Source organism: Dermacentor albipictus, unplaced genomic scaffold (assembly GCF_038994185.2).
Source record: "Dermacentor albipictus isolate Rhodes 1998 colony unplaced genomic scaffold, USDA_Dalb.pri_finalv2 scaffold_13, whole genome shotgun sequence".
Classification (NCBI taxonomy): Eukaryota; Metazoa; Arthropoda; class Arachnida; order Ixodida; family Ixodidae; genus Dermacentor; species Dermacentor albipictus.
Window position 1 is genome coordinate 9,052,530 of NW_027225567.1, and position 15,226 is coordinate 9,067,755.

The 15,226-nt window shown below is 47.6% G+C and overlaps 1 protein-coding gene across 1 annotated transcript in view; it reads right to left on the bottom strand.

Moving 5' to 3' along the window:
• Positions 1-14,920, bottom strand: part of LOC135915885 (peroxiredoxin-6-like) — an 89,192-nt gene extending 74,272 nt beyond the window's left edge. Inside the window, exon 1 of the mRNA XM_065449079.1 lies at positions 14,733-14,920. Coding sequence (XP_065305151.1) covers positions 14,733-14,824 — 92 coding nt within the window. The 5' untranslated portion in view covers positions 14,825-14,920. The remainder of the gene's footprint in view (positions 1-14,732) is intronic.
• Between the last annotated feature and the right edge of the window lie 306 nt (positions 14,921-15,226).

Consider the following 15,226-nt stretch of genomic DNA (forward strand, 5'->3'; position numbering starts at 1 on the left):
CATTTTGGTACTCAGCTGCGTCGACGAAGGTGACGCCCGCGGTGTTGGCATAAGCTTTGATCAGGGAAGTAGCTCGTGCCTTCCTGCGTTCTTTGTTGTAGTCTGGGTGCATGTTTTTCGGAATAGGGTCGGTGTGTATCCATTGCTGAATGTCGCGTGGTATTGGATGTGTCTCCAGGTCGACGGTGGTAGGTGATATTAAGCTTGTTTAGAATGCTGCGGCCCGTTTCCGTTAGGGTAAGCCGCTCTAGTTGGGATCAACGTTGGGCTTCGATTAACTCGTCTAGCGTGTTGTGGATACCTAATTGTAGTAGAAGTTCCGTGCTGGTGTGGTTTGGTAGTCCTAAGGTCTGCTTATAGGCTCCTGTGATGATTATGTCCAGTTCAGTCTTTTCAGCTTTGTACCAGTTGAGAAAGGGCACAACGTAAGTAATGTGACAGACGATAAAAGATTGGACAAGGCGGATGAGGCTTTCTTCCTTCATACCCCCTCACCGGTTGGTCACTCGTTTCAGCCATCTGGATGTATTAGCGGTCTGTCGAAGGATCTTGGAGATAGCCGTAGAAATAGCTCCGTTGGCTTCTATGGTCATACGGAGTTTACGGAGTGTGGGGCGGTATAGGAGAAGCTCCGACTTTTCAGGGGAACAGCGAAGTCCCGTGCCTTCAAGATAATTTTCTACGACGACAATGGCGTCTTGTAGGGCTGTTTCGATTTGGCCGTCACTGCCCTTTGCCGCCCAGATTGTAATGTCGTCGGCGTATATGGTGCGTTCAATGCCGTCGAGTTTTTGTAGTTCTTGTGCTAATCCGAGCATATCCAGATTAAACAGTATTGGGGAAATGACAGAGCCTTGCGGTGTGCCTGTGCTGCCGAGGAAGAGTTCCTCCGATCGAATGTCTCTGACCGACAGGAAGGCCTTCCGATTGGAAGGAGTCTCTTACGTAGTTGTAAGTGCGTTCTCCAAGGTTGAGCAAGCAGATGCGTTCGAGGATGGTGGAGTGCCTTATGTTATCGAAGGCGCGCTCGAGGTCGAGGCCCAAGATCGCCTTCGTGTGACGGGATTTGCCATCTAGGATTTGATGCTGAAGTTGGAGCATAGCGTCTTGGGTGGAAAGATGCTGTCTAAAGCCAATTATCGAGTGGGGGTAAGCACATGTGTCTTCGAGTGAGTTTACATGGGTTAGGAGTGCGTGCTCCATGACCTTGCCTACGCATGAAGTTAGCGATATGGGCCGGAGATTGGCGAGGCTAGATGGCTTACCGGGTTTGGGGATGAGAATTACTTTGGTCGTTTTCCATGTCGGGGGAATGGATCCCTGGCGCCAGCAGTTGATGTATTCGGTGAGTTGTTGCACCGAGGGGTGATCTAGATTTCTTAGTGTTGTATTCGTAACACCATCTGGGCCTGCCGCCGAACGGCTGTTCAGCTTATGCAGGGCAGCATGAATCTCTGCCACGCTGAAATCTTCATCAAGGGCAGGGTTGGAGGTCCCTGTGTATGGCCCGTGAGGTTCAGTGGGCCCAGATGGGATGTACTTTTGACATAAGCTATTCTTAACGTGGTCCTGGCCATGCGTCTTGCTTTCTGTGAGTAAAAGCTTGGTGAGGCGATCTTGTTGATATGAGCGGGTGGTGGTGCTATCAGTCAAATGTTTGAGGATTTTCCACGAGCGGGGGTGGTGGAGTTGCCCGTCTAGAGAGTGACAGAGCTCTGTCCATTGCTGTTGACTTAGAACGCGACAGTGTGCTTCAATTTCCTTGTTGAGAAGTGCGACCTTCTGTCTGAGTCGTCTATTGAGCCGTTGTCCCTTCCATCTAGAGAGGATGGATGACTTGGCCTTGATAGGGTGGGCGAGTCTGCTGTCCATGCGCTCAGTCGGGGCATATGTTGTGATAATGCGGGTGGCCGATTTAGTATCAGACAGTAGATCGCGTGACCATGATTCTGACCCCCCCCCACACACACACACAGTGTGTGTGTAACAGGGAAAGAGGAGGGGGCGTAATGTACATCTCTTTCTTTTCTATCGTATATATTAAACATGGGTTGTGTCCCGATTTCTTTATGGCATTCTGCTTCAGAGCACGACTAGGTCGCGAATTCGATTTCGGGCCGCTGAGGGTACATTCCGATGAAGGTTGAATGCAAATACGATCGTGCACTGTGCTTACGACGCAAGTTAAATAATCCCAGGTAGACTAAATTAATGCTTATTCTCGCACTGCAGCACCTGTTATAACTCAGTAGCTGCTTTGGTACGTTAAACCCAATAAATTTAAAGAAATAATAAACCTGAAAAAACAAACACGTTGGCTCAACACTAAAGCATTGCCGAAAGCATTCTCCAAATTTCTTCTCGGGCACTTTTCACGTGAACGCCGCAACAACGTGTGACAGTTTGCATGCCTTCTGGTGGATAGAGCTTCGTAGAATAATTACTAGTGGGAAGTGCGGCGTTAGTGACTATGGGGGCTGCAATCGGAGGGGTTGACCCAGCATGGAAATTATGGGAAGGGCGTGGATCTGCCTAAACTTCGTCCTTTTGGCTTCAGACGACTTCATGACTTCGTAAGCCAGTCATCTTCAACAAAGTAGTGTGTAATGAATAATTAAAGAAACATTAAAACAGTTCGACGGTTCGATTCATACATAGAACATTTAGCACAGAAGCCCGATATTGAAGCCATTCAGCCATGGACGCATGCATTGACAAGCGACATACAACACCCTTATGACTATCGCGCGCAAGTCAGTGCTTTCAGACGCTTGGCGCGTTTAGACTTGGCCACCTCTAGAAGATGAACCTTGTAATTATTGTGCATGTTTGCAGAGTTTTCTTCACTTGTAAATTTCAGAGCAATTCATACTTTTACGACACTGAAGGCATATTGACACGTGAACTCGTTTATCTTTTACGGGTGAGCGCTTTTAACGTCTAAGAAATATCCTCAGCGCAGGACGCGTCTACATGTATCGGACGTTTCTAGAATGTGTAATCTGATTGCATGTATGCGCAACGCGAATGGTGTTGAACTTTGTGGAAGGCACGCGGGTCCCAGCGGTTACTCTGGAACCTTCGACGACTGACCTATAAAAGCCGTAGCGCTTGAACCACTGAGCAGATTTTGACGATCGCCGATTGTGTTCGCCGTTGTCGCCGTTTTTTAAGTGTAGCCGGTTTTTGTGGCACAGGTTCACCCAATAAAAGATAGTTTCGTGTTTCACAGTATTGCTACTGTGTTCTTCATACGTCACTCCACGTGACAATATAAAGCGTAATAAACAAAGCCAGAAGAACGTTTGAATCCACACGCACGAAGACCAGACAAATGCATGTACTTTCTATTATTCGGATGGTGGCTAAACGATTGCAGCGCCACAGTTCCCTCCAGTAGTTATTGTATGAGACTATGCACGAGAAGGCATGCAAACTGTCACACGTTGTTGCGGCGTTCAAGTAAAAAGTGCCGGAGAAGAAATTTGGAGAATGCTGTCGGAATGCTTTAGTGCTGAGCCAACCTGTTCGTTCTTTAAGGTTGATTATTATTTTTTATCTAATAGGCTTAACTCCCCCCCCCCCCCCCATAAAAACTGCAGGGCTATAATAGATGCGGTATGTGGGACTACGCTTTAATGTAGACTACCTGGTGTTCTGGAGAGCAAGAAACAGGGCCTACTAAATAGGAGTGAAAGCTTGGACGTTTTCTCTCTTCTGAGAAATTACGTATTCTCGTGCCAACATTAGAAAGCGTATAATGTTGCCAAGAAACAGCCACGAAGTTTGGAATAAAAAATTGCGGGATGCCAATGCTTTCGTAACTCTCGCCGAGGCTTTGAAGTGGCAGATACGACAGGGATCATTCACTGGAGTCCGCCAGCACTCGAAGAGCGAGGTGCAGTGAACAGATACCCGTAAAGCCAACGCGAAAGGTAAACGATAAAGAATGACACGCGGGAAACAGAAACTCCGATAGCAGGAAAGATCGCCTCTATCAAAAAGGCAGCGGAAGACGACGCTCGCCGAAGCCACAGAGAACAGTGAAAAAAACGAAAGAAAGGCAGCCTTGCGGGCCAACGGTCGCTTGAGGCTTAAGTAAAGCCACTCAATACAGCTGGCAGGTTGCGACACCAGCATACGATACTGAGGCAACTCAGATAAGGCTGTCTGGGTCATGCAGTAACAGAGCGAGGGATAAAAGTAGACGTTGAGTGCAGCGAAGGAACATAGGAACACTGTCTAGACTGAACATAGACTGTTGTGTTCATAGGAACACAAAGGAAAAGGCGCGATTGATGCGAAATTGAATGAAAACCAGGTGTTGTCGGAGGTGAGAGGAGTCATCCTTTCGGGAATATTTTCACTTTACTGAGACGTGGTGTCCGCGCTGCGCGACGCTGCCACTGGAAATTCTCCCCTGTGGCGTACCCCCGTACTCACAAACGACTCGAAGCTCTTGCGCCATTCCACCGAGTTGAGCTCCTCGGCTGAACAAGATGTTACGCTTCACAAGAACTGCCGCGGAAAGTCAATGACGCGCAGGCACCACTTTCCTCGAGGGGCGACGCTGCCATTCACTCACTCAAATCGAAGTGCACTCAAGGAACATTCTAGAATACAGGGGTTAGCCGATCCAAAGAAAGGCCACTGCAGGCATCAGCATGGCAAGATGCCGTGCTTGCTACCTCAGTGATGCAGGACCAGAACCCCGTCGGCTGGGTGCACAGACCATTTCCCAGCCATTAAAGGTTAATCTGGGGTTTTTTCGTGCCAAAACCACGATATGATTATGAGGCACGTTGTAGTGAGGGACTTCGGATTACGTTTGATCACCTGGGGTTCTTTAACATGCACCCAATGCACGGCACGCGGGCGTTTTTTGCTTTTTTTTTATTTCGCCCCATAGAAATGCGGCCGACGCGGCCAGGATCTGATCCCGCGACAGCGCGTTACCCCGCCATGCCAAGAAGGTATACACCGTTTTTTTTTTTTTTTTCAAAGGCGCCACCATATTGCAACGCAGTGGCGCCATCTATGGGCAGCCACACTGCATGGCAGGCACGCTGGCTTGGGCAAGCGCTCCGTTTTGCATGACAGGTGTATACGCTCGGCGATAGTTTCTGGTGATTGTTTCCGCGCTCGCGCGGTCTATCTAGCATGACGTGCGTCTTCTACGCGCTAAACGGTTCTTTGATACCTACTGAAGTGGTTTAAGTCGGTATGGCCGGACTTTCTGCTGCCTCTGAGGCAGACGGAGCACGCAGCGCGATGTGTGCGCGCATATATTTGAGCCCACAATCAGCCTCGGAGATCAATTGTGTATTTCTGAATGTTTCATCCACTAATGTGACCTCATTGCAGAATTATCTAGTTCTAAGCTGCGGTTTAGGAGAAATAAAACATACGCGACAATGGTAACAGCATGGGTACCGTTCTGCTACCATAGGAGCTGTGCTGTTATACTTTGACAAGCGTTCCAGCTGTTCGCTGCATATTACATTGCGTGACTATTTGATTGGATGGATGAGGTTTCCGCCCATGAATAAAATAGTTCCCGATAGTAAGAGCAGCATACCTTACCGTCTGAATTAAGCTTGTCCAGCAAAGCGACCATTTACGAACTGCGCGAGCGTCCTAAGCAGTATTGGTAGGTGCTGGATTACAAATATATTTGTTCTATATAGCACATGGTCCAAACATACGGCATCAGCGATTATATATCGTTATATATATCAGCGGTTATAATAATAAACGTTGTGCGGCGTCACTATGCGAGGTCGTATTGAGGCGTTAGCCCGTTTTTTTTCTGCTTTTTCAAGAAAGAGGATGATAATCGAATTTTTTTTTTCCGCTTGTGTTCGTTCCGTTGTCTACGACACACTCACAGGTATTACGGAAATTTTGAGCTTAGAAATGGCCATGGCATTCTTTTTATGCAATCCTCATATTATGGCTGTACACAGGCCAAAAAGGCAATGCCGAAGCACACAGCTTACATATGTATCATGCTGGTTCACCAACCGCAGTGATCGATGTGTTGTTGAGCAGCGCCATCTGCCTCATGCAGGAAGGCTAGCGTATTTCAAGCATATTAGACTTGAAAAGCGCCAGAACGATGCTGGTCTATCACAAATATTTGATAGCACCTGCCGCTCAGATGTTTCGTGGTTGCCTTAGGTTGGCCGTGCACGAGCATGCGCTCTTATGTTTTGTTTTATTCCCTACGCCAAGCAATCAGGCAGTGAGCTGATTTACCATTTTATACTGGTAATACAGAGACACCGGTTTTCATTGAATTAAAGCCGATATAAGCAAAATAGTTTAGAGCACATACACACACCACGACTGATTATGCGCGTACACCGCGGCTGATTATGCGCGTCACATTATTGCACCCCCAAGACACATTTCTGCTTACTTTAGTTCCCAATGCACCGAGAGGCTTCCCTAACGACTTTATATGAACGGACATGGCGTAAGTTTCACAAAGTACGATCTAAAACATTCAGAAATCGTTCCGCAGTACACGACAGCTGGGAAGGATGTTATGAGCCTCCCCTTTGGAACGGGGCGGTGGGTTGCGCCACCAAGCTCTTATTACTATACTGCCTAATGTCCTACCCAGGTTAAACAATAAAAGAAGAAAAAAAACACTATGAACTCCCACAACCAATTTCTAAATACTTTCCAGCAGCGCCACGCCGGTTCGCCCAATCCAGAGATGAGGTAGGGCTCGCCGCGCGCCCTATCCTCGCCCGATGAACAGGTCTATATACGACAGCCGCAAACACAAGGCACAAGTCGCGACAAGGACGTGCCGCGACTTTTAGGGATCGAGAGCCTGCAAGAACAGTAGTGACTACGGACTCCATGCCCCGATCGCATACGATGGGAATACCTAGACACTGACAGTGAAGCCGTTACCCACCGTTTGCCACTCCCGCGACAATCTTGTTCAATTAGTTGATTGATAAACGTCCCAAAAGGACAGAAAGGCTCTTGGAAACACCGTAATGGAAGTACCATATTAAGGTTGTCTGTCTGTGCTTCTTTAACGTGCACCTAAATCTAAACGCTTGCGTCGTTGCATTTCGGCCCCCGTCAAAATGCTGCCGCCGTGGCCGGGAATCGAACCAGTAACCTTGTCCTCTGCAGAAGAATACCGCGGCCACCGAGTGCCCGCGGCACTTGCTATATTTTCTGCTGCTTATAGTAGATCAGTCTGCGAGACTGCTCACGTCCTTATATGCGGGAAGGGGCTAGTACAAGCAGCGATGAGGCAGATTGTATGAAAGAATGCTTGGTTGCGGTTCTCGACCACGCAAGCTTTTGCATCTTGTTGCTGGGCGAGATCTAAGGAATACATTGTTGCGCCAAAAAAAAAAGGAAAAGAAACATTTTGGAGGGAGAGTACGCGTTCAATCTCTCGTTTCGTACTCTCCCTCCCAAGTCTTTATTTTCCTTTTTCTGGCGCAACAATGTATTCCTTAGCTTTTGCATCGCCTGACTTGTACACAAGGGACTACCTGTAATTACTTGTGAATTACGCGTTTTGGTAATTTTGCAATGGAACGATTACTTTGTTTACTCGGTAATATTCACTGTAATTTAATTACCTTTTCAATGAAAAATTAAATTTTTGACGAGACAAGCTGTAATAGGCGACGCTTTGAGCACTTAATGTGTCGGGAACTACTTTGTCTAAAGGGACGAAAACATTCACCTCGGTTACCTACTTCCCACAGTCAGCGTCCCACAGCTACGCTTCAATCACCTGAACATTGCAAGACTGCAGACTGACATACCTCTCTCGAAAGTCCAACTATCAGTTTTTCTGTTAATATATATACATATACACACACACACATTATATATATTATATATATACATATATATCACAATAGCGCTTTTAAGCGACCTTGAGAAGCCGCTACCATTTACCGCTGATAGATGCTTCTTCGCTTAGTGCATTCTACGAGTTGTCCGATATATTGTTGACTGGAAAACTAAGCCCGAATAGTTTAGACAAGGACACGGGGAACAGACGAGGGCAAGCGCTACTATCAGCTGTTTACTTCTATCAACCTGTCAACACACTATCCATTTATAAGCTCTTCAGAGCACATGCGTCAGGCCACCTTATCGAAAGAAAGTGCGAAGGTACATCAGCAGGAAGTATCGCGCGTGTCGGATCCTCGAATCTTGGAGAAAATCAACCTCGGCCTTGAGCAGAACAGTAGACACCTCGCTAACAAAAAAAAGCTTCCAAAGCCAACCGAGCTGTGTCAGATTTTCCTTGCAGATCCGTCTCTGGTATGGGGAACCAGCGCTGAAGCTTCGCGTGCCGACAGCAGCGCCGTAACACACAGCCTAGCGAGCGGTAGACACAGTTTCCAGTAGCACACGCAGTGATTTCGTGTCAGCAAATTCGCCGACTGTCTTGAGTCACACTTTCCACGGCTCCTCAAACGGCAGGGAACCGACGTGCTAGGACGTAGCAGCGCATGCGCTCTGCGCAGCGCGCATGGCCATGGACAGAACTTGGCTGGCCGTATCGGGCTAGACAAACATTGATACAGGCGCACGTTTCTTATCGTTCAATATGTCGTGCCATCTTCGTAGCCTCCCTATCGGACGGTTTCAGCATATTTTAGTAACGCATGAAAAATGTCGTAGCGCCTCCTGGGCAGCGCTGGTTCCCCATAGACAATTTCTTGGCCGTATATATCGAACATGTCTGTTTCTATCTGTCTGATATATGCGTGACTTATATACTATACACCTATTTTCTGTAACGCACGAGCAGCGTTCTCAGGGCTGAATAATACGCAGCTTTATATGAAATTGCATCGCACATTTGGCCACCTTCTCAAGGAAAGTGAACATTAGCTGGGGCCAACGAGTAACGGGTGCCAGAAAGAGGTCCAGCAGATGTTGGCCAACAAATATAAACGACTCGACAGCAATGGCCACTTCGGACTTCGGTGCTGGAGAAAAATCACCTATGAACGAAGTTTCAATTTTTCACTGGCTCTGTCGTTTCCACATAGCCCCAGCAATAATGAAGCGCGACGCTTCATAGAGCACCGAGACCCGAGCATCACGGCACTAAAAAACCACAACATCGTGCGCAAGGTTGTGGTACGCTGCAACACAGCCCTTCTCTCCAGTGAGCACATCGCGCGAGTTTTTATTGTCACGGCGGATGTCTTCCCATGAAAACGAAGATTACCGAAGAAAATTTTGAAAGGCCATTGTTAGTGTAGACACATTTGATTTCAGTTATTTTCTCTCAGGGCCGAGGCATTGCAGAGAGGAGTAGGCGGTATGCGAAATAATGCGAAAACACTCCTATCCCGTGCATTGAGGGCACGTTAATGATCCCCCGGTGGTCGAAATTATACTGGAGTCCCCCGCTACGGCGTGCCTCATAATCAAATCGTTGTTTTGGCAGGTAAACCCAAGAATTCATTCATTTCTTTCATTCTGCACAATATTTTGTACAAAGACCAACAGCAACCTAACAGCCACACTTTGAGCTGGCTTCTCTGTTATAAAAAAAAAAGGCAAAGAAGAAGAAAAGCCACGTTTCTGCATACAAGTGCTTGTGTTAAAAGCGATTTGAGTGAGCGTGACCGAAATCGCCCGGCCTACAATATCGGCGTTATTCTCTGGCATAACGTGAAGTGACACTAGGTTTTAGGACTGGACGGTAAGTACTAAGCCTGTATCGCCTTCAGAGCACTTGAATTACTTGTTTTGGAATTCATTATAGACACAACCTACCCTGATACATAACCGCTTGCAGTTGAGCCTAGTCAACAGCTGCTTACGACGGCGCCCAGGTATTTCAGCAGAAACTAAAGAGGGCTATTAGTAAATTAAGCTTCTGCAATACCAAAACTGCCACTCTTTCAGTAAAAGCGTGCCAGAAAAGATGAAAAATAAGACAGCTAGCGACTCCGCCCAGAAGTTCCCGCCACAGCTCACCGTGACGTCATCGATCCGAGTTCAGTTATTTACTCATTCGCGAAGATCACCATTGCATTCCAAGAAACTAAAACTCAAACTAGCAAGTTTCAAGGACAAGCCCCGAAAATAGCCCAAATATGATTAAGTACATAGGAATACATGACGTCCCACTGACGTATACCGGCAACGAGCCTCCGGAGCGAAATTTAACAAATGGAAGCGCGCCTTTGTTCATATTGCTTACGAAGAACCACGTTCTTTCTGGCAGATGAGTGAATAAAGAGTTTTTAAAGAATTATTTATCAACCTCAACTAATCTATCACTTCGTCATGGTCAAGCAATGTCGTTTTCTTTGCACGAACAGTTTCGTGATATGTCGTAATCTGCTATCTTTCGTACGTAAATATAGACAATAAGGAGACCTTACTTTCCTGCTCTGCTGCGAAAGTTCTTTCCCTTTTGCGGGCGTTTCGGTTTTAACCTAATGCTAATATCCTACGGCGAAATATGGTGAGCTCAAACCGGCTTTTGCAGAGTTTCTTCATCAATCAAGAAACACATAATTTGTTTTGTTTCCGTCCAACGTTTCCAGTCGAATCCCTTCAGCTTTGATTTATTTTTGCATTTTTTTCACACTCAGATCGTTCCATCACCGCTTCGGAATAGTTCGGGCACGACTTATTTAATGTAATGCAGTGTGCCCTCTGGAGCACACCTGAAGTGTACCAGAGACAGCGGTTGTAACAGGATTACTTCAGCACGGACTCAGGCGTGACAGCCGGCTTCCACAGCAGACCACGTGCTGCGATGCCAGCGTGCCATTCGGGCGAGAAAAATGGCCTCGGTTTGGAGAATGCGTCCAGGCGGGCTGAGCTCTCCACCCACTTTCCAAGAAACAGATCGTCCTTGAACGGGAGCCGTTTGAAGAGCCAAGCAATGCTGGACCGAGCAGCAGGGGCTCCGGGTAAGGGGGGGGGGGGAGGGGGGCTTCTCCGCGGGCCCCACAGCGGGAAAGCACATTTTAAAAACGGTCACTCGAAGCCCTTCACGAAGTGCCGCTGCAGATCATTTGTTCCCAACGGGAACGGACTGAACCAAGCCAGGCAAACTTCAGCGCTGCTCACAACGTTTATTTTATACGTTGATACAGGACGAAATCCACACTGTCAGTGCAAACACAGCTAAGGACGGGACCTTCCCCTCTGCTGTTTGCTCTTAATACAGCGGACGCTGTACACCTATACCACCTAATATATTTGTCGTGTCCGTGCTGAAAAACTGAGCGGGTGCATACCGCCTACGCTGCTGGGTACCTTGCCGTACCACAACATGGCGCTCGCCTCCGCGCACCCACGGCGCAGGCCGTGCGGGGAAAAAGAAAAAAAGAAATAACCCAGAACGCTCGCCTTCGCGCATAGCGCTCGCCGCAAGCGTTTCCCGGGAAAGATTACGGCCACATATACTGAAGTTGCCGGGAAGCGGCAACTGTATCACACGAAGCAGGGAGCTACCTAACTACACTCTTATATGCAAGAGAAGAACCTGCCTAGCAGTTGATTTCATTTCTGTTGGCACGCATAGTTAGCACTCCCGAGCAGCAGCGTGAAGACGATGAGCGGCAACAGGAAGAGCAATGTCAAATGCACAACGGCGTCTTGCTCTGGCACGGCAGGTCTCAGTTTAAGGCTCCGTCACATTGGGCTATCGAATCAGCTGCTACCACAGCTTCGCTGGCCAACCACCTTCCCAGCGTATATTGGAGCCCACATAACGCGAGACTAACGAGGATGGTGGGAATGACTGGCCTTCTCTACTTAGGGCTGCTTGTGAAGACAAAACTTTCCAATCCTACCTTCGTCTTTCTTATTCCTTATTTCACCATCATCTTTCTACGTACCTTTTTTCAGTTATGATGATTAACTGGCATCTACTTCGAAACGCGCGGCGACAAATAGTCACCTAGCCCGCTCGAGTTAATCAGGGATGGTCTACATGCTTGTCATTGTAGCATTGTTGTATGCATCTCCTTAATCTTTGTTCTCTTACTCAAAACTTCTGCATCTACCTTGTACCGCTACCTATAGCTGTAACGGATTCAGTTGTACCCTCTCTCGCGTTGTTTTTTTTTCCCCATAACTCTAAATATCTCTTGCTTATCTCGCCTGCACGCACAATAGTTGACGCTTCCGTCCACTTTAAATCCAAGCGCTTCTGGAAGGTGTTTTGTAACAGGCAGACGTCGTGCGACTCCTGGTGGATGCTACCAGCTAGTTCTTATATCTGTGATCATTTTCACGTATGCACTCCTAATAATAATTGTTATTGTGCACGAAGCTTCTGGTTACCCACACGTGACGCTAGCCTTGCTAGACAACTTTCCTGGAACCTGCAGTTTCACACCGGAGTCACGTTCGACTGTCCTTTACGTTCTGCGCGAAATGATCGCTGCCAAGAGCGTTGCACCACTGACTACACAATTTCCCCACACGCAATCCTGATGAAACCGCGACACTGCCCTTAGAGCGGCGATTTCCACAGTGCAAGAATGATCAGGTGAAATTTGACAGCCGCGGACGGTTGCAACAGCAGCCACTCGTGGAATACTTAAACTACACGATTTCCATTTACTTATATTATTCACTTATGCAGTCGACACGCAAGCGTCGAAAGGGCGAAGGCCCTTTTACACTTGAATAATTTCTAGAAGGGGCAGATGGGGCGGGAATGCTATTATGAAAACAGCCGTAAAAACAAGATTGTAAATGTGCATTTGTCTCTTTTGTTACGTGTTTGCACTGTTGTCAAGACACGTTCTTGCTCCTATCCAACTAGCTGTATTGAACCCTCCCTTTAAACAAGCTTTCCAGATTATACGAAAAAAAAAACTAGCTACAGACTAATTACCGGGCTAATGAGGATAGTAATAGCGGCTTGTTGGTATGACATATCTTACGTTGTTATAGCGCAAGCTTGACACGGACAACAGAAGGCACATCTGTCACACACAGCGCTACTTTCAACAACACATTTATTTCTTGTTCTCGTCGCTATATGTACACACCCTCGACTCGTCATACAGCAAGTGTGAAATTTTTGGAAGAATAACCGAAATATAAACTGGGAACCACACGTAGGCAGTTTCTTGACTCACATATTCACAGCCATGTACACGTTCAACGGGAACGAAGATAGTTCAGCTCTTTTGAAGATAATGAAATGGAAGGTTTACTGACGCATGCGTCGCCGAATGTGTATATGTGTCTGGCTTTTATTATCAAGCGCGTCATTTCACACCTGCTTCTAGTCATGATGACTGTTTCTTTAAATATTGGTTTGCACTTGCATCTGTGGCAATGGATGGCAAGAAAGCCGTCAGCGGCCAAGTTCTTAACTTTGTTACTGTGTCCTCGTAGCCTGTCATTTATGCATCTGCCTGTTTGACCGATGTAGGATCGTCCGCATGAATGACAGGCTACGAGAACACAGTAACCAAGTTAACACCTTGGCCGCTGACGGCTTTCTTGCCATCCATTGCCACAGATGCAAGTGCAAACCAAGATTTAAAGAAACAGTCATCATGAATAGAAGCAGGTGTGAAATGACGCGCTTGATAATAAAAGCCAGACACATATCAACATTCGGCGACGCATGCGTCAGTAAACCTTCCATTTCATTATCTTCAAAAGAGCTGAACTATCTTTGTTCCCGTTGAACGTGTACATGTCTGAATATGCGAGTCAAGAAACTGCCTACGCGTGGTTCCGTTTATATTTTGTTTATTCTTCCAAAAATTTTCCACTTGCTGCATGACGGGTCGAGGGTGTATATATAGCGACGAGAACGAGAAATAAATTTGTTGAAAGTAGCGCTGTGTGTGTCAGATATGCCTTCTGTCGTCCGTGTCAAGCTTGCGCTATAACAAAGTAAGGCACATCGGGCTAAGCCCCCCCTCGCCATTTTCTTTAGATACGTGTCTTATTAAACAAGATCATAGATTACTCGTTATCTGGCTGGTCTTGCTAAAATTGAAACTTAAATTATGGGGTTTTGCGTGCCGAAACGACGATGTAAAATGAGGCACGCCGTGGTGGGAGGCTCCGGATGAATTCTGATCACCTGGGCTTCTTTAACACGCACCAAAATCCAAGTACTGTACGCCGGTGTTTTCACATTTCGCCCACATCGTGCGGCCGCTGTCACCGGGATTGGATTCCGCGACCTCGTGTTTGGCACCGCAATACCAAAGCCACTAAGCAACGACGGCGGGTGGGGTGGGCTTGCTTTGAGGCAAATGCAAGCACTAAGTGGACGTTTTAGAGTGACATTCTGGGAAAAAAGCATACCTCCAGGTGCACTTCACATAGAAGCGTCCGTTCTCTAAGTGTGTGTGTGAGTATATAAGAATAAAGATATATATATAAAACATAATGAAGCGTAAATACGGCGCCACCACACCATATTCACGCTTACAAAACATGTACGCCTATCCCTTAACACTGCTCGTGCCTGATGAATAGGCGATTCCTATTCGTGCAGTGTCACGACATTTCTATCACACGTGCCCATGCAAGAGATCGGTACAGAAGAAACGCTACAGCCGGCAGCCAGTTGACACGAGTCTTGCCGGAGCCGGCGCTTCCTGTTTCCCTCGCTTTCCGAGCCGCGCCGGCCGCTTGGGACACAGCCGGCTTTCCTCGCCGCCGGCGACCCTGCCAATTGTTACCGGGAGTACGCGCAGAAGCGGCAATTCACTTACGAGTCGCCCAGCCACTCGTGGAAGTTGATGGTGCCGATGGTCGTCTCGCAGGTGAAGTTGGGAAATGGATCGCCAAGGTTCAGCGGCGGCATCTTCACTGGTGATATTTGTTCAGGGAATGCAGAGAGACGAGGGGAGGCGCGGCGAATGAGGCTGCTCAACTAGCTTCGGGCGCCGGTGCAGACGCCCTTTTCTTGCACTCCCCGCGCCGCGCACGCGCAGTTTGCATTCCCGTTTGGCCCTCGCCTCGCCGCGCGCTTGCGCAGTCGAGGAGAACGCTTGTAGTAGCGGGCTCCTCTCCAGAGGAATTTGAGAGGGAGGAGAAAAATGCGTAGCAAGAGAAGTGAAAGGAGGTAGCTTCGGCTTGTGTGACAGATGCGGGTGTTAACGTAGCTGCGGAGTGCCGCTTACCCTTGTGCACCAGCTTGTCCTGTCGTGTATTGTAAACTTTAATGGGACAGTGCTCCATTAAAGAGAGAGCGCGTGGTTTGAAT